A 19,580-nucleotide genomic window follows, 5' to 3' on the forward strand; every position below is an offset into this window, starting at 1 on the left:
CACAAATGTACATAAATGATCTGAAAAGAGATTACTAGTGATCAAATCCATGATCTGAAACGAGATTAAGAGATTACTAGTTATTTCCTAATGGACGAACCTCATCACTTCTATCTCTTGGAAGCTAGCATTCTACCTAACGAGCTTCCAACTCATATCCACTACCCCATATGTATGTGTGTGCATACATACATAATACTACGAGGGTAAAGTCAAAATAGATTCATGCTAGATCTAAAGAGAAAAAGGGGAGGAGCAAGAATTGGTAAAGAATTACAATAGCTGACTTCACACTTGCTCAATGGCACATTTCTGTGACAAAAATAAGGCTTCTGGAACACCTGATGCCCTTAGGCACTACCTGCTGCAGATGATAAGAGAACTATAAAACTAAAAGCATTGCACTGTAAGTTCAAGGAAATGATAATCATAGGTTCAAGCATTCCATGCCATAAAGCACACTGAGTTCCGTGATACTAGAGATATTATAAGAAAAATATAACCATAAAAACCTCCTTACATAAGGAAGAGTGGGATAAAAGAGAGGTTGACAAGAATGCAGAGGTCCAATGAGTTGCATACACAAGAGAACTCAAGACTACCTAAAGCCAAATCTTGAACACCTCATCTAATTAGAGAATGACTGCTCTTTAGCCTTGATCAAGCTGTCAGAGTATACAAACTTCTTACACACCTGAGATCACAAAAATTGAATGATACACAAGATATAGTTCTTTCCGATTCATAGGAATTCTTGTCCTGGAACAGAATATGGTAAATAGAGTTTGTTCCCTCTCAAGTTGTAACTGAAAAATCCAAGTTCATATCAAAAGATACACATGAAATCAGATATAAAAATTATAAGGGACGTGTGTCATTGTCGTTTTTTCTTTTTCTTTTTTCTTTTCTCACTCTTGACAAAGCATGCCTTTGAAGTTTAATCAACAATAAGTGAGAGCTAACCCCTGTAATACAGGCGACAAGAAAATATCAAATAAAAACAAAGAAACAAAAGAAGGAGAAGAAGAATGAAAAGTGCAATGGCAAGAATTGCCAACTAACGATGAAGGGTGCCCTCGTGCTTAGCATTATATTGCTCCTAGATAGTGGATTATAAAGATCAATCGAGGTTTATATGAGCTTCAAGTGATTTTGACGAAATTTATTTGAATATGGCTAAAAAATTAAATGTCAATTAATTGTGAAACTAACAGAGGTGAAACATAAACCAATGCTGCATTTCACGACAATATTGTACCAGTATCCAGTACTTCAACACAAAATGATAGTGAATGGGATCATAAGAATCGAAGTGATTAGTTGATGCAAACATGAATTAAGCATGATGATCGATGATTTGTGTTTGACATCTATCTCAATAGTTGGTTCATTCTATTAGCAAATCAAATTATGCCAATCAAATTACGCCAAAAGCCACTTTACCAAACAAATTAATTTCCTTATCTACATGTTTTACTAAATTTCTTCTAAAATTACCTTCGTAAAAATTATTTCATATTCTAAAAAAATCTCCACCCGTATTTGTTATATAAACAAGTCATGATTGTTACTTGGACATGCGACATGGAGTCAACTGTCCCTACGTCCTAGATGTAGACTGTTGGAACCAAATTTAATAAGGGTTATTTAGATATTTGTCCCTCAAATCTTGAATAATTCCATATTAGTGCCTCAAATCTTGAATAATTACTCATTAGTCCTTCAAATCCTAAGAAGTCTTGCAATTTGGTCCCTTAATGACCAAAATACCTTTAGTTATGATTTCTATCTGAAAACACATCTTCTTCAAAAAGAAGGTTATTTGCACTTTAGTGCTCTAAAGTTTCCACCTTTTTAACTTTAATAACCAAAGTTTTTTGACACTTTGATCCCTAAAGTTTACACCATTTTTAACTTTGATACATTATTTTTTTAGCACTTTTGTTACAATGAAGTTTATACTTTTTTTCACTTTAATACCCCAAACTTCTGTTTTTGACAATTTGATACCCCAAAACTTAAGGGTATTGAAGTTAGAAAATGTGGCATCTTTTTAGTATGAAATTTAAAAAAGTGTGTAAACTTTGCGGTATTAAAATGTCAAAAAGTTTAGGGTGTCAAAGTTAAAAAATATGTAAATCTTGGATATCAAAGTAAAAAAAAACTTTGAGGCTATCAATATGTTAACTTTATGATATGAAAGTGTCAAAAAATTTTAGGGTATCAAAGTTAAAAATATGTAAAATTTGGCATATCAAAGTGTCAAAAGAACTTCGGGGGCATCAACGTTTAAACAGGTGTAAACTTTAGAGTGCCAAATTGCAAATGAACAATCAAAAAACATTAGCCGAGGTATTCTGGTCATGGAGGGAGCAAATTGCAGTAACACTAGCATTTGAGGGACTAATGATCAACTATTGAGATTTGAAGAAATAATATGGAATTATTGAAAATTTGAGGGTGTAATATCTAAATAGCCCATTTTATAAAGGAATGCAGAAATTGTTTGGCAAGTTGGTAAGAAGGAAGATTCAACTAAATATATGTGTAACTTGCAAATTAGTAAGTTTGAATAGAGGCAACTGATGATCACAGCAAAGCTAAAAATTCTGGGAATTTTTATACTATGGCTCAAAAAGTTTTAAGATGGTACTGGCCAAAGCTACGCCCCAGGATGACTATGCCTCTAGATGACTTTTAACGCTTCTTTCATTCAAGATACTACTGAATTCTTATCCAAAGAGAAAATCCTAACAGATACAGTGAAGCACGGGCCAAATTGATTCGGCTGATACTGACACAGGTTCATATGCAACACATGGGAACCTTAATGAAGGAGTTAGGAACGACCTTAAAAAGGTCATATAAATAGAGAGAGCAAGGAAAGAAATGGCACAAGGAGTATGCTAGCTCAATTATCCTATATTCTTTAACCTTTTTGCTTAGAAGTACTAGAACAAATGCAGTTCCAGACATGACCAGTAAGTTCATCTTATATCTGGGGCACACTCAATTTGATCTCGACATCAGCACTTAGTCCATGCTATATCTGGGCAAACTCAGTCAGGCTCTTGTGTTTCTAAGGCTACTCCACTACTTGCATAATGCAACCCATCAGAAATTGTTTCTTGTTTCTATATTCATATGTTGTGGTGGCACTATGATAGTTTCTCCCTTTGCCTATTTCAAGCCATATTCTTTTTGCATACAACTTCTAGACCCCAGATCAGCATTAAAAGGTCATGAATCCAAGTTCTGAAAGAGTCATATTACAAGAATTTATTCTGAATAAACCCTATTGCAAGAATTGATAATGTGTTTGACAAAGAAAATTTATCATCCTCCAAGGCTCTTTCAGAATTTCAGAACAATACAGTTTTAACCCTTTACACATCTTCTGGAAGCAAGTAGCCAAAGTACTAATTTGGCTCAAGGGAAAGCCTAAGGCTGACATGGAAAATCTCTCCAAAGCACATAGGAATTGGCTTACATTTGAGAAGAGTAAAGGCACATGCAGAATAGCAAACATAATGCATTTACTAATGCAACAGATACTCAACTTGATAACCTCCTTACATAAAGCTCCCAATATCCACCAGGTCCAGGAATGGTTCAGACCAATTTGGGCCTATTATATGTAACCTTGCCTTGCAATTATACAAGAGGCTGTTTCCACAACTCGAACCCGTGGCCTCCAACCTCCAGGTCACATGGCGACAACTGTTACCGTTACACCAAGGCTCCCCTTCAAGTATTCAACTTGATCAATAACTTATTTCAACATGTTATACTCAGTATCAGTATATCTTTTATATGAAAATGCTAGTATCCTGTCTGTACAAGTAGCTATGGAAGTTACATACTGTAGGAAATTTAAGTAAACATGCAACAAGGCGGATAGGAACCTTATAAGAAGGAAACTCAAGCAGCAACAATCCCATATTAGCCTATTTTACCTCCTACCAACAAAATTTATGCAGGACACAAGAAAACAACAAACCTGTGTGAAAATTTTTGTACAACGAGCACGTTAGAATTTTTCCACAAAGATAATAGCAGATAAAATAAAATAAAATAAAATAGCTAGATGACTTGCACCACTACTTGAACATAATACTAAATCATGCTCTTGATGAAATCAAAGCACAAAGTGACAAGGACTTCTGTCACAAACTGACATGCAATGTTAATCCATGTAGTATTTGATTAACACGACAAAAGATAAAATGCCAGAAAGGTAATAAAGGCTTCTTCCAATGTGTTGTTTAAACTATAATAATGCCTTTTCTCATTCAAATTTGCTAAGTACTGAAGTGCAACCTCCTTTATATAATCTACGATCAATATATCTTGTTTTAGTGCTCCCAACCATTCTTTTAAATATCCCTGACTTGGCCCAATATATCGCTCAATATATCCTTTTACAAGGCTTGTGGCAACCGATATGGTTCCCAAATATACTTTACCGCTTTTTGGCTATTTTCAGCGATATATCCCTGATATGGCTGATATATCAGCTGATATGTTTGCCGATATATCCTTTTATATGGCTTGTCGCAAAATAATATACCACATTTGGTAATTGTTGCGTGAGATATCATGATTTTCCCATTATATCAAATGACATTTTGCTCTAAAAAATTAGATGAAATGTAACAACGTACACTTTTTCGAACGTATATATTTGTTCACGCATATATTTGTTGGACGCTTCTTGAGTACACGCATATATTTGTTCGAACGTATACTCAATTATATAATAAATATTTTAATTTAAAACACTCCTCGTACACTTTTTCGATGTATATTCTACACTTCTCATATGTTTCTTATATATTGATCTTATGTAAATGAAAAAACAATATTGATCTTATGTAAATTATTAACTTTAATATTGATCTTATGTAAATTATTTACTTTAATATTGATCTTATGTAAATTATTAATTTTAATACATATAAATGTACATAACACACATATATACAGTTGTGTCATTGTACCCGCCCTTTTACAAATATTTTGTCCCGTACCAATATCTGTACCCATAACAATACCCGTACCTATGCAACCTAGGCTAACATGCATTGGATCCTGGAGTTAAATCATGGGTTAGCAATGCATCTTACAAAAGAAAAATGCTAGTGAACTAGATTATATCATAGAAATGTCAAGAACTAGAACTAGCAACTCAACTAACAGCCAAAAATATGACAATTCATCACAAAATTTCATATTTGCGTGTAAATTCTGTCCTACAGATGCACATCACTTCATATTGGAAAGGAAATAAAAAAGGCAATTTGCAAAATTCAGCATTAACATAAAGGTGTTAAATTTTAGCCCAAAGCTCACCTTTTTTCCAAAAAGAAAATTCACATAGAAAAATATCAATCCTTCAAACATAAGAAACAAACCCTTTATAATGAAGAAATCATGCTAAAAAAATAATGCTTGCAGATGTCAAAGCAGGTAAAAACAACAAATATAATAATATTATTCAAAATTCCAAGGAAAGAACTAATAGAAGCAAAATAATACCATTTGCATACAAAAGAAGTGAAGGGGTTCGAATCAGAGAGGAGAAGCTCTGAGGAGAGCGATAATAGTTGTCAACCGCTGTAGGAGAATTAAGATATCATAAAACTATGATCAAAATTCAAATTGCAGCACTTTCCAAAAGCTTTAAAAAATAATAAATTCATAAAATACAAAAATAATAATAAATGATTACTAATAATTTATTAAAACTCTAGAAAAATAAGCATTAATATAAGAAGAAACAGGTAATATGCTAACGTCTTCAAAGCCTTAAAGTGAAGGCCAAAGTGCGTCCAAAGTCCAAACATATGAAGCTTTTGAGAATAATTCAATCAAACTAGATATATCTGACGGAATATCATTCGCTAGAACTAGCAAGAAAACTCACAGCCAATATTAACGCCATTCAATGTCAAATTTTCAAATTTGCATGTTAATTATGTCCTTTAGAAAAAGAAGAACGGAAAAAATGAAAATGGGAGAAAATTCCATTGCAAGTTTCATATTTCAAATCACCATTAGCATAAAGGTGTCAATTTGGCCCAAAGCTCCAATTTTTTTTTACTGAATACAAAATTCACATTAAAAAAACAATTTCAATCCCAAATATTAGCTGTGTCAAAATTCCAAATTTCTATAAAGAAATAAGAAAATTACCAATGGGTCGATTCAATGCATACGAGTGAGGCGAAGGGCTTCGAATCGGAGAGGAGAAGCTCTCAGGAGCGCGATAAAAGCCGCTGCTGCCAACCACTGCAGGGGATTAAAGAATTGCAAAATCATGCTCAAAATTCAAAATTTCTACCCGTAAAGAAGCAAGAGAGTTACCGTTTGGTCGATTCGAGGGATGGGAAAGAGGCGAACGGCCTCGAATTGGAGCAGAGAAGCTCTCGGGGTGATTACTCGCCTTGGAACCGGAGAAGGCGGCCATTGGGTCGGTGTAGTAATGGAATCTTGGAGCTTTAGGCGTTCTCTCGTTGGCATCGGAGTTGACTAGAGGATTCGAAAGGCCTTGAGTTGGAGAAGAAGAGGAGGAGGATGAGAGAGGCTGGGATTGGTTTGAGGCGTCGGCTCTCATGGCTTGGAGCCTCTCTCTCCTCTTCTGAGATGATTCGTCCATGGAAGAAGAAGAAGAAGACGGATTGAGATGAGCGAAGTCGATGGGCGTGGAGATTAGGGTTTAGGGTTTGAGAGAGGTTGAAGAACTGAGAGGAATTAGGGTTTAATCGTTTGCAAAAGAAAAGAATTTTGAGGCCCCCCCCTCTCTATTCTGATTTGGGAATTGACCAGGAGAGTTTGGTACGTGTTAACAAAGCTAAAATCTGCATCTATAATACCTATTAAAGAAAGGGAAACTTGTGTCAAGGCCCCAGTATGGAGAACCTCATGCGACTGAGCCCTTCAATCTTTTCCCATTGTTGATTAGACCCAAAAAAAGCTTAGTTAATGTATTCGGGCTGCTCCACATCAGCCGTATAGCGCTAAGCTACTGTATTTCTATGTAAACCCTAAAATGTCATTCTTCTTCCCCAAGATGTCGCGCTCCCATCAGGTCACAATATTTGTGAATGTCAGATCCCATTAATGGCGATCTGATGATGAAATTGAAGAAAAATTTTTCCTCATTTTTCTCTATCATGAGCAATAACTCTTTATTTTATTGTTAGAATTTTTGCTCTTCAATTATCATTACCCCTCTTGTCCTAAAATTCTCTCTATGACTCCTACCTTCCCTTCATTAATGGCTGAGAAGGCTATCATTTGCACGATCTCCTCAGGTGATAAAGCAATTTTATTAAAATTAACTCTTCGATCAACCACCATGATGGAACTGAAATTTGATATGTCTGTGTTTGTTGGAAATTTGCAGTAAAAAGACAATGAAAGAAAATTTGACTTGTATTCCTCTCAAAATCAATTACAATTTGGATTCCGATTACAAAAGAAAAGAAAATGAATTTGATTCTCCCCTTTGTTTAAAACTGGGTTCTTCTTGGTAGCGGTGGAGTGCCTCCTTCGAATGCTTGTATTGAACTTGCTCTCCGTTGACGATCCGACCGTTCTATCTCACGAAACCGATTGAATTGCTTGATGACTTCGGTTTAGAACTCTTGATGAGTGCAAAGAACTCATAACGAGTTGAAAACTCTGACAAGAGTTGTTGAAAACCGAATATCTGGTTTGATGTGATTAATTTGGGTTACAAACTTAATCACGAACTCTTAAATGAGTTTCAAAACTCAGAGCGAGTTGAAACTCTGTAAAAAAGTTGTTGGAACCGAAGATTCGGTTAATTGCCAAGTTAATGATGCCCTTGATGAAAGGATCCTTTGGGATTTGATTAACTGATCGTTGATCAGTTCCTTGATCTTCAAAAGATCTCCTCCTTCGTGTTGTTGAACTGTTGAGATTTGTTGACCTTAGGCGGTTTTGATGCCAGCTCACCTTAATCTTATGCGGTTTTACTGTTAGAAACCGATCAACCTTTGGTGGTTTGATCTCTCCCAAAAATTCCAGTCCTGTAGGATATTGAAGAGAACTTGTTTGAATAAGTTTGAAACTCTAGCCGAGTTAAGAAACTCTTTTGAAAGAGTTAATTTCAGAAGGGATTAAAAATCCTTTTAGCCAAGAATGACTGATCAATTGTTGATCAGAAGAACTTGCTAAACAAGTTTTAAAACTCTGATCGAGTTAGGGAAACTCTAAAAAGAGTTGATGATAACAAAGCAAGTTCAATCATTTCAAAAGAGTAGCTGATCTCTTTCTCTCTTCGGCCGATCTCAAAAAAGCACCGCCAGTCCTTTATAGGTTCGGTAAAACCTCTATATCTACAAATCTAACCGATAGAAAGAAATTTCCACTGTTCATAATTAGGAACAATAAGTGTAGTAGCCACTCTACAAATTTCACATCGATCGGACAACGGATGAGGGTCCGATCGTCACGCCGATCACAACTGCGCAAATCTGACTTTTCTCTGCACTCCTGGAACGACCAGCTTCGGTAAAACCTTCATATCTCCAAATCTAACCGATAGAAAGCAATCTCCACCGTTCAGAATTAGGAAAGACGAGTGTAGAAGCTACTCTCCAAATTTCACATCGATTGGACCACGGATGAGGGTCTGATCGTCACGCCGATCACAACTGCGCAAATCTGACCTTTCTTCTCCTCTCTTGTTCTCCCTTTCTTTTAATTTCGTCTAGCCCTCTACCACCAGCTCTATTTTTCTGTGAAAACTACCTATTTGTAGGAGTTTAATGGGTATAACTACCCCCCTTAATTAGCTCTATAATGGAGGTTAGTTGCCCTATTAAGTGGAGGACCGTTTCAATGATTTGAAATGGTCAAACGCGACCTTCGCGTTGAAGAGATTGTCAATTATAATTTTTTTTTTTTTTTTGAACTTTTGTGAGGATCGTCAGATTGTAATCCTTACCTTTAGCTCTTGATAATATGAGAGTCATTAATTTGTAACTCTCGATGTTGATTGTGAAGGCTGTTGAATTAGAACTTTCATCAGTTGTTGTGAAAGTCGTCAGATTGTAACCTTCATCAGTCTACGTGAAAGTCTTCAAATTGTAACCTTCTAAAAGTCGTCAGATTATAACTTCTATCATCGGTGTTTTGATGGGGATCAGCTATCTATTGTGATTTTTTGACAGCCTACAGAACCCCCTCCAAAGTTTTCGAAAGCTCGCGGTTGACTGGGACAAATTTTCGGAATACTTTGGATCTCAACTCTGATCTTGGAGCTGTTGATTCCTTATGGTAAATGATTTGTTCTCTGCATTTGCTTCGAAGGCATCTTGGTTGAAAGGATTTGCTACGTAGGACCTGTGTGAAGGTATGCGCCATAATCCTTTTTCTGGAATGTGGGGGTGGACCCTGCATTTTGAACTTGAGATGCGGGTCTTACCCTTGCATGTTGAATTTGGAACACGGGTGTGACCTCAACGTTTTGACTTAAGATATGGAAGTGACTTCCGTGCATTTTTGACTAAGCCTTTGAGACTTGTCTTTGGCTCATCTGTTTTAAGTCTCGGCTCACATCCATTAAGCTGATGGGCCTACAAACGTGCATAGGATTTTTGGCAAACCCTCAGCCATCAACGGATTTGATAAGCCTTTACCGACTATCATTTGAGTCGGGCTAGCATGTGGATTGTCTAAGTCCGTTCCACATGTAACGTTGTGCTAAGAGAATGAACCATCTTAGACTTAATGCTATGATTTTGAATACATAGACTTTGTCATTTTCACGGGAAAAGACTAACCAACAACGCGTGTTAGGCGTAGGCTTATCTCTAATTAGGGATCGAGATAAAGTCCCCCATGCGTGTGAGGTATGGATTTTGATGTCCTTTTCACGGTAAAAGACTAACCGGCAACGTGTGTTAGGCGTAGACTTATCTCTAATTAGGGATCGAGATAAAGTCCCACATATGTGTAAGACATGGATTTCGGTGTTATTAATAACAACCTGCCACGATGTTGAATACGTGGACTTTGTCGTTATTTCTTCCTGTGTTACTTGAAACACTGAAAGAAAGTTAGAAACGCCAGAGGTGTAATATTAACTTGGCATGAATTTTCACTTAGAGTGAAATTCAGAAATTTTCTTTATTATCACTAGGATAATTCCAGAAAATAATTAATCCGCTGGGGATTTTATAATAAAAACTTGCTATTCTTGTTGGAAAATGATTAACAAGTTCACTAGATAATAAAAACTTGCTATTCTTGTTGGAAAATGATTAACAAGTTCACTAGGGGGTTTGACTGTTAGAGGTATGATGTTAACTTAACAGTATTTTTATGGACTTATCGCTCTGTTGACGAGAGTCGATAAGTGAAAAGTGTTACGATCGGAGCAACTTTGAGGACCTATCACTCTGTTGACGAGAGTCGATAAGTGAAAAGTGTTGCGATCGGAGCAACTTTGAGGACTTATCGCTCTATTGACGAGAGTCGATAAGTGGAAAGTGTTGCGATCGGAGCAACTTTGAGGACCTATCGCTCTATTGGAGAGAGTCGATAAGTTGATTTTATCAGAGGTGTTTGATATTAACGTGACAAGCGAATGTTACAATCGGAGCAACTTTGAGGACTTATTATCCTATTGAAAAGGATTGATAAGTGGATTGTCAGAGGTTTGGTGTTAACATGACGGGAATTTGTTGCGATCGGAGCAACTTTGAGGACTTATCATCCTATTGACGAGGATTGATAAGTGGGTTGTCAGAGGTGTAGTGTTAACGTGACAAGAAGAATATTGCTATAAAAGCAATTTTGAGGACTTATCGCTCTATTGGAGAGAGTCGATAAGTGGATTGGTTGTCAGAGGTGTGATATTAACGTGACAGGATTCGCTCTATTGAAGAGAGTCGATAAGTGGATTTTTGTCAGAGGTGTAGTGTTAACGTGACAAGAAGAATATTGCTATGGAAGCAATTTTGAGGACTTATCGCTCTATTGAAGAGAGTCGATAAGTGGATTTTTGTCAGAGGTGTAGTGTTAACGTGACAAGAAGAATATTGCTATGGAAGCAATTTTGAGGACTTATCGCTCTATTGAAGAGAGTCGATAAGTGGATTTTTGTCAGAGGTGTAGTGTTAACGTGACAAGAAGAATATTGCTATGGAAGCAATTTTGAGGACTTATCGCTCTATTGAAGAGAGTCGATAAGTGGATTTTTGTCAGAGGTGTAGTGTTAACGTGACAAGAAGAATATTGCTATGGAAGCAATTTTGAGGACTTATCGCTCTATTGAAGAGAGTCGATAAGTGGATTTTTGTCAGAGGTGTAGTGTTAACGTGACAAGAAGAATATTGCTATGGAAGCAATTTTGAGGACTTATCGCTCTATTGAGGAGAGTCGATAAGTGGATTTTTGTCAGAGGTGTAGTGTTAACGTGACAAGAAGAATATTGCTATGGAAGCAATTTTGAGGACTTATCGCTCTATTGAAGAGAGTCGATAAGTGGATTTTTATCAGAGGTGTAGTGTTAACGTGACATCTGTGGGGAAAGGGTATCGTAGCGCCTCTCTGAGGAAGACTGCTAAGTGTTTCATCATTGGAGCGATGAATTGTGATACTTGTGATTTGAACAAGATTTTAAGAATTTTATCACTCTATTAAGGAGAGCCGATAAATTGAATATTTACTACTCTGTTAGGGAGAGTTAGTAAATTGATCATGATTTGAATGATTTTGGAGACTTATTGTTCTTTTGATGAGAATCAATAAGTGGATTTTGACAGAGGAATCATTGATACAACGATGTAAACAAAACTCAAGCTCTGTGGGATATGACATCCGTTTGAGGTGTAATATTAACCTGACGATGATTTTAAACCTGCTAAGGAAATACCAAGGTTTAATAATGTCATGTTAAAAGGGTTCATGAACTTTTTGGAATAAGTATCATGTTTGAAAATACCAAGGTGGATCCTTCGTTTAGGATAATTGCAACGCAAAAAAGGTGACCTTTGCGTTTGAGGTTCGAAACGCAGAGTTAAGAACCATTGCAACGCAGGTCTAGGCCTGGCGTTTGAAGAATTTGAACGCAGAGGTAACTCTGCGTTAAAGTCTAACCGACTTTATCCATTAACGTGGAAGATCACGTTTTATATTTGCTTGGGATTCTTTCTTAGAGTCCCGAACCGATTTAACAGCCCGACGGCTATTATAAATAGGCCCGTAGGGTCACATCAAGAGTCATTCGACTCTTTTGCCTTGCTTAGTTCCAAGAACGAGAATTCTCGTTTCCGTTGATTTTCGGTTAATTCTCCCCGACGAACTCCGTCTTCTCCGATTGAGATCACCCACATGGCGCCCAAGAGGATGAGTTCGGGTTCCAAGAAGGTTGGCAAGGCGGCTTTGGAGGCGCCGCGGCCGAGAACACCGACGATGTCGCTGTTCTGGCAAGCGCTTCGACATTGCTGTCGTTGTCACATGGACCTCGGTGCTGTGGTAAGCGGTGGTCATGGCAACTTGTTTCGACAAGTTTTATGAAAACCCTAGATGGGTCCTTATCAACGAGAAAGATGACTCGTTTTCTATCAGAAACGCAGAGTTACTGCTCCGTGTTACAAATTGGAAACGCAGACTTAAGACTGCGTTTAAGGAACATAGAGTTAAGTTTCTATGTTAAAATTGGGAACGCAGAGTTTAGGACTCTGTGTTAAAAATTGGAAATGCAGGCTTAGAACTCTGCGTTCAAGTATTGTAACGCAGGGTTTGACCTCTGCGTTCAGGTGTTGTAACGCAGGGTTTGACCTCTGCGTTCAGGTGTTGTAACGCAGTGTTTGACCTCTGCGTTCAAGTGTTGTAACGCAGGGTTTGACCTCTACGTTCAAGTATTAATACAAGGGTTGGCTCTTGTATTTAAAGCTTGCCACGTAGAACTTACTCTTCGTGTTTGTTTCATGTTAGCAACCTCTTTCTGGTACTAACTGTTGCTTCTGATTTTACAGTGTTTTTTCCCAATGTACCACTTCTGCCGAAGCAGCATTTCAACTACACTGATGATCCAGAAGTGGGGAGAGCTTTTGGTCTCCGTAGAGAAATTCCTTTATGCACTTTCCCAAGTTTGGAGTGAACACATTTAATTAGGTTTGCTGAGTGTTCCACCCTCAGGGCTCTAATCACCGATCTGGATCTGGAAACTCCTGTGGGTCTGGATCAATTTGTCAAACCCTCATTTTTATTCGGCGACCATATATCTGTTGATGGACAAGCTGGGTATGTAGAAGACTCCCGAATGCTGCGAAGAGTCGATGATCATTTACTTTTCCTTCCAAGCATGAAGAGAATGTACTCGCTTTCCTACTTCCTAAGTGTTGGTGGACGCAGGGGCTTGGCTTTCGATCTCGTCAAGGAGAAGGAAAACTTCTCGTTTGGGTCTGGTCGATCATCTCATGTTCAGATTGGCGGACAACTCAAAGGTCTGCGACCTGGCAGATTTGAGATAAAGGACCCCGCTCAGGAGACACTTCTTCCAGCGAACATTTTCGTACGCCGATTTATTGCTGCTCAAGGCGAATTTCCTACACAAGCCTTCCATTCTCCTGGTTGGTTGTTTTCTGGAGAAGATGGTTGGTGGACTCGGATGGTGGATTTTGTCCTCGAGGAACTCAAGGAGCCTCTTGCTCAGTCTGGCCTTATGATACCAGTACAGGCCACGAGACGTGGGATCACTCAGAGCTATCCCTGCTTCTTCGCCATGTTGGAGCGATACAACCCGGATAGCTGCACCTTTTTCACACCTGTTGGGGAGTTAGGATTTGCTCTCCATGAGATGCATGCAATATCGGGATTATCCTTCGGGCAAACGCCCTACGAAGAATTTATTCCAACCACTGAAGAACTCTCCCTCTTGAAGACTGCTCGTCCTGAGATATACAACACTTTTTTGGAGTTGCTATGTCATTTCCACATCTGCGCTCAGGTCGCTGGGATACGTGGGGGTGGTCTTATGCATACTGCCTGGGCAGATTATTTGTTTCAGAATTTGGGTCAAAAAGATTTGAAGGTGACCCGTCTTGCTGTAAGCTCTGCTAGGAGTATCAAAGCTCGCATCAAGACTCCTAACGTCATTTATAGGAACACGTGTTTGGAAGATGGATTTGAAGCCGACAACGAATTCTGGCTCATGGAAGACCACTAAGCCTTCTCTCGGCAATGACAGGTTGTCTGCAGAGGGGCTTACGGGATTTGGTTTCTGAACTCCTCGACGTCCAGGAGATGATTGTTGCTGGGAGGAAAGTTTGGAAGACTTCTCAACCCCGCACACCAATGCCCTACACTTATTTAGTGGCTTGGTTTGTGCTGCACTGTCCCTCTTTGATGCGGGGGATTATTCATGATAATGAGACCTCTATTCCTTTCATACAAAGGCTTGAGCCAGCCACATGGACGACTGCGTACATAGTCCGGGCTAGACAACTTTTGTCTTCGGTTTGATGGGGCTGAAGAAGAAGGCCCGAAGTTTGGCGACGTAGTCTTCGAAGGGTCCTCGCTTTTAAATACAGGGACCTTCCAGTGGCTTCTCACTATCAGAGGGGGGTACCTGGTTTTCAGAATAGGTGAAAGATGCATAATTGAGCCTTACGTTCCTTCACGTTTTGCTCGACAGTTCGGGTATGACCAACTTTACGTTGGTAACCCTAATCCACAATTAGCTCACATCGGGAATCTGTATGAAGTAGCTCGTGCTTGGCATTTCTTTATTTCTCGAGGAACTCATGCGCAGTTTACTCTGCCTAATTTACCACCTAATTGTTCCACCGTAGTAGATTTTCGTGATTGGTTCGACAAAGCTTCTCGAATCCCCGAATATGACATTTATACTTCATGTATAAACGAAATCCGAGAACTTTATAAATCAAGAAGTGGTTCCAGCAGGACTCGACTACCAGGGATAGAGGATTATCTGTCCTGCGAACGGGAGGCGGTCGGAATCGAAGAGATCCCAGAGGAATTGCCTGCTACAAAGCCTTCTGAAGACGAGGACACTAGAGAGGTTCTTGAAGGAGCACCCCCTCCCGAGCCTCGCTCCTTGAGATCATCAGGGAAGCGGGCTCTCACTGCTGAAGAGGTAGGCGAATACGATAGAAGAATTCGCAAACGAAAACCTGTTGCAGCTAAGAATTCCAAGAAAGCTAAGTTGATGGGGGACGCCATAAAGTCGGCACATGCTGCATCTCCTGAAAACAGCGGGGATACCATGCTTCCAGCTGCTCCTCCTAGTCCTGAGATCCCAATAGGTGGGCAGGGATTGACCGTCCTAGGTTCAGTGCCAGACATGCCCGAAAAGCTATCATCTGAAGCTGCTCACACTCCCACCCATACTGATTATGAGAATTGCTTCATTTATCCACCGACCGCTCCACCCCCAAGCTCAGAAACTTTGAGGAAACTCATCGAACAATTGGAGTACTGGATGCAAATGACCATCGATGTTGTTAGTCTCGGGGACGTGAGTTTCAAAGTCTTTGAACCCCATCTGCTGGAGTGTCTCGCCAAGATTAGGGGCCAGGGGAATGCATTGTGGACTGAACATTGTCGCGAGAGCATTATCATTCTGGAATATGAATTGGAATTCCTCTTAATGCTACAACGCGATGCCATCGAACCAGAAGTGGATCGGGCACTTTCTCAGGCTAGAGCTTTGAAGGTACATCAGCAAGAGGCTCTTTAGAAGAGTCTATCTGAAACAGATTCTCGTATTGCTCACCTGCGCGGGGAACATCTTCAAGTGCAAGTAGACTTGGGTGCTTTTGCTACACGTATTCAGGATACTGCGATTGAGCTTACCCGTGCTGGTATTGAGCAATCTTAGATAACTGCTCGATTAGCGGGCGACATGGAAGTCATAAAAGGGTTAGCTATTTACTGTAAGGAGATTTTCAAGGGCTATTGTGATGAGTTTGTTACTGCTGACAAGATTAGGCGAGAGATTGCAGAAGCAGCAGCAAATGAAGAGGAGCTCAAGAGCAAGATAACAGAGGAAGTCAAAAAGGCTCGTGAGGAGAAGATATTAGCACTGAAATCTAAACTCAAGTCTTTTAGACTGATGAGCCCCGATGTTTAGGACTTGGATCGCTTTTTAGCTAGGGAATAATTTTGTATCATTTTCATTTCGATTGTCTTCATTTTGTATTCAAATTAACAATATTGAATGAAAATGATATCATTTCGCCTTTCATCATCTCTTTTATTGAAATCTGGTTCAGGACAATGAAAAGTAAAGCAAATGCCATAAATATAATGCTAACCTGGCATGAAATCGAAACTCTCTTTATTAGAATAATTCTGGAAAATTTCAATCGTCAGAGGTGTAGTGTTAACATGACGAAATACGAGACAAAGTTACATTATAAATAGGCAACCCCCAGCCTGATTTAGCTGGGTTTTAGGGGGCTACATGATTTACGGGAAGTATCTCTTAAAGAACTTCCCATTGATTGGCATCATGAGCCTATCTCCTTTTTGATTGATGAGACGATAAGCTCCATTCGAATAGACTGTCTCTATTACGAAGGGTCCTTCCCACTTAAGATTGAACTTCCCTTTGGTTTTGTGAGTCATCACCATGGGTCGTCTGTTGGCCAAAACTAAGTCGCCTTTCTTAAAAATCCGTTCCTTAACCTTTTTGTTGTAGGCTTTGGAGATACGGGCTTGATATAACTCGATCTGTTACTGAGCCTGAAGTCGTTTGTCGTCTAAGGCTTCAAGTTCTTACAGACGTCGTTGATGTTTTTCTTCTTCTGTTAGCCCGGTTGTAATAGCAACTCTCAGAGAAGGGATCTGGATTTCTAATGGTAATACAGCCTCGCAGCCGTATACCAAAGAGAAGGGTGTGGCTCTTGTAGAGGTCCTTACTGTCGTGCGATAAGCCCACAGACCTTCACCAAGTCTTTCATCCCAATCGTGCCGGCTTTTAGAAACAAATTTTTTGAGAAGCTTCACTATGGTTTTGTTAAAAGCTTCTGCAATACCATTTGCTGGTGGATAATACGCCGTAGATGCAACACTTTGGATTCTAAATTTGTCACAAAATATTTGAAACCCAAAGCTGACGAATTGTGTCCCGTTGTCGTGAACTATTCGTCCCGGGACTCCAAAACGGTAAACGACGTGATGCTTGATGAACTTGATTACATTTGAAGTCTTGACTTCTTTCAACGGGATTGCATCCGCCCATTTGGAGAAATAGTCGGTTACAGCTAGAATGAACCGGTATCCTTTGGACGTCAGAGGGGAAATCGGTCCGACGATATCCATACCCCACATTTCGAATGGCCAAGTCGCCGATGTGGGGTGTAAGTTCCCCGGTGCTTGGTGGATAAAATCTCCATGAATTTGGCATGCGTGACAACGTTTAGCGTAGTCAACCGCGTCTGAAAACATCTTCGGCCAATAATAGCCGATTCGTCGGAGACGATCTCCTAATTTAGCTCTAGGTTGATGAGCCCCGCACATTCCGCCGTGAGCTTCCTTGAGGGCCTCTTTCGCTTCCTTCTGAGAAAGGCATCGAAGTAAGACTCCATCATGTTATTTACGATACAAGACTTGAGAAACTGCATCGTAATAGAATCGGAGGGCTTTTCGTTTGATTGCAGCCGCTTCCTTAGGGTCCTCAGGTAGAATTCCATATAAGGCATAGTCGATGTATGGGAATCGCCAATCCCTAGATTCGAACTCCATAAATGCCGTACAGACTTCTCCTGACATCGTCTCGTCTGAGTTTTCCTCCATGGGGATCTTGGAAAAGCATAGTTTCCGTCCCGCGACTGGAATCGTTGCTTCAACTCCTGGTGGCAAGGCTAGGGAAGTTGCCAAAGAAGCTAAAGCATCGGCATATGCGTTATGAACTCTTGGCACGTATTCGATAAAGAAGCCTTCTAACTTTTGAGCTTGCTCTAGCACTGCGAAGTAATACGGGATCAAATCCTCATGACGTACTTCGTATTCTCCTCGGACTTGATTAACGATGAGCTGAGAGTCTCCGTAAGCCTCGAGGTACCGAACATTAAGTTCTTCAGCAAATTGCATTCCTAATAGCAGAGCATTATACTCTGCTACGTTGTTGGTGCAAGGTTCGATCAAGGAGAATCCCCTTGGGATTACGTGGCCGTTTGGAGAGATTAATACTATTCCCACTCCCACGGTAATTGCACCATGAGGATTTGCTCTGGATGCACCGTCGAAGAATAACTTCCACACTTGCGTAGCTTCTTGGGTAGCACAAGCTTCAGCGACTTCGTCCGGTAATTCTTCATACAACTTGGACGTTCCCGATACTGGGTGATCAGCTAAAAAGTCTGCCAGTGCTTGACCCTTGACCGCCTTTTGAGGCATGAACTGCATATCGTATTATGACAAGAGAATGGCCCATTTTGCAAGCCGGCAATTTAGAGATGATGGTTTTATCATTAGAACTCTCAAAGGATTCACTTTAGAGATGACCTGAATGGTCTGTCCAACTAGGTAGTGTCGCATCTTTTGGATTGCGAATACCAAGGCGAGACATTCTTTTTCGACCGGATTATACCGGTGTTCGGCTCCCATCATAGTCCTGCTCAGGTAATAGATGGCTTGCTCTTGACCCTGATCATTGTTCTGGGCTAACAAAGCACCAAGAGAATGATCCATGTCCCTCACATACAACAGGAATGGTTTTCCTGATATCTTTGAGATTCTTCGGAGGTGGCATGTCTTGGATGGCACGCACTTTTTCTGGGTCAAGAGAGATTCCCTTGGAAGTAACGATAAATCCCAGGAATTTTCCACTTGAAACTCCGAGGAACGATTTTGTCGGGTTCATCTTCAGCTGATGTGCTCGCATGATTTCGAACATTGTCTTCAGATCTGCAAGATGATCGTCTTTACATTGGCTCTTTACTGCTATGTCATCAACGTAGCACTCGATCTTCTTTCGTAGGTGTTCGTGAAAGATTGTGTTCATTGCACGTTGATAAGTTGCACCTGCATTTTTCAGGCCGAAGGGCATCACTGTGTAGCAATACACCCCCAGTGGTGTTCTAAAAGCAGTATGTTTTTCATCGTCCGGGTGCATCTTTATCTGATTGTACCCAGAGAATCCGTCCATGAAAGACATCCTTTCATATCCGCAGGTGTTGTCAATCATAACATCCGTGATGGGGAGTGGGAATTCATCTTTCGGACAGGCGGCATTGAGATCGCGGAAATCGATACATATCCGGACTTTACCGTTCTTCTTAGGAACTGGGACGATGTTGGCCACCCAGTCAGGGTGTTGTTCTTCCCTAACAAAACCTGAGTCTATAAGCTTTTTAACTTCTGACTCAATTGATTCCATGATCTCTGGACGAAACCTGCGTTGTTGTTGTTTAACGGGTTTTACATCCGGATCGATGTTGAGACGGTGCATGGCCACCTTCGGGTCAAGACCAGGCATATCTTCATAATTCCAAGCGAAGACATCTATATATTCTCGGATGAGAGATATAAGGTCCTCTTTTTCGGATGATGATAAGTCTTCGGCTATAAAG

The 19,580-nt window shown here is 39.8% G+C and overlaps 1 protein-coding gene across 2 annotated transcripts in view; it reads right to left on the minus strand.

Annotated features, from left to right (window-relative positions):
- The window catches only part of LOC109820599 (DNA-directed RNA polymerase II subunit rpb1), a 10,949-nt gene extending 4,101 nt beyond the window's left edge, over positions 1-6,848 (minus strand). The window contains exons 1-3 of one of the 2 annotated variants that reach the window (XM_020386759.1): positions 6,367-6,848; positions 6,196-6,291; positions 5,539-5,616 (exon numbers count right to left, since the gene is read on the minus strand). In XM_020386759.1, the coding sequence (XP_020242348.1) occupies positions 5,539-5,616; positions 6,196-6,291; positions 6,367-6,658 (466 nt within the window). In that variant the 5' untranslated portion in view covers positions 6,659-6,848. The remainder of the gene's footprint in view (positions 1-5,538; positions 5,617-6,195; positions 6,292-6,366) is intronic. The other variant, XM_020386760.1, reaches the window with a different exon arrangement.

This window comes from Asparagus officinalis, chromosome 8, assembly GCF_001876935.1.
Source record: "Asparagus officinalis chromosome 8, Aspof.V1, whole genome shotgun sequence".
NCBI lineage: Eukaryota > Viridiplantae > Streptophyta > Magnoliopsida > Asparagales > Asparagaceae > Asparagus > Asparagus officinalis.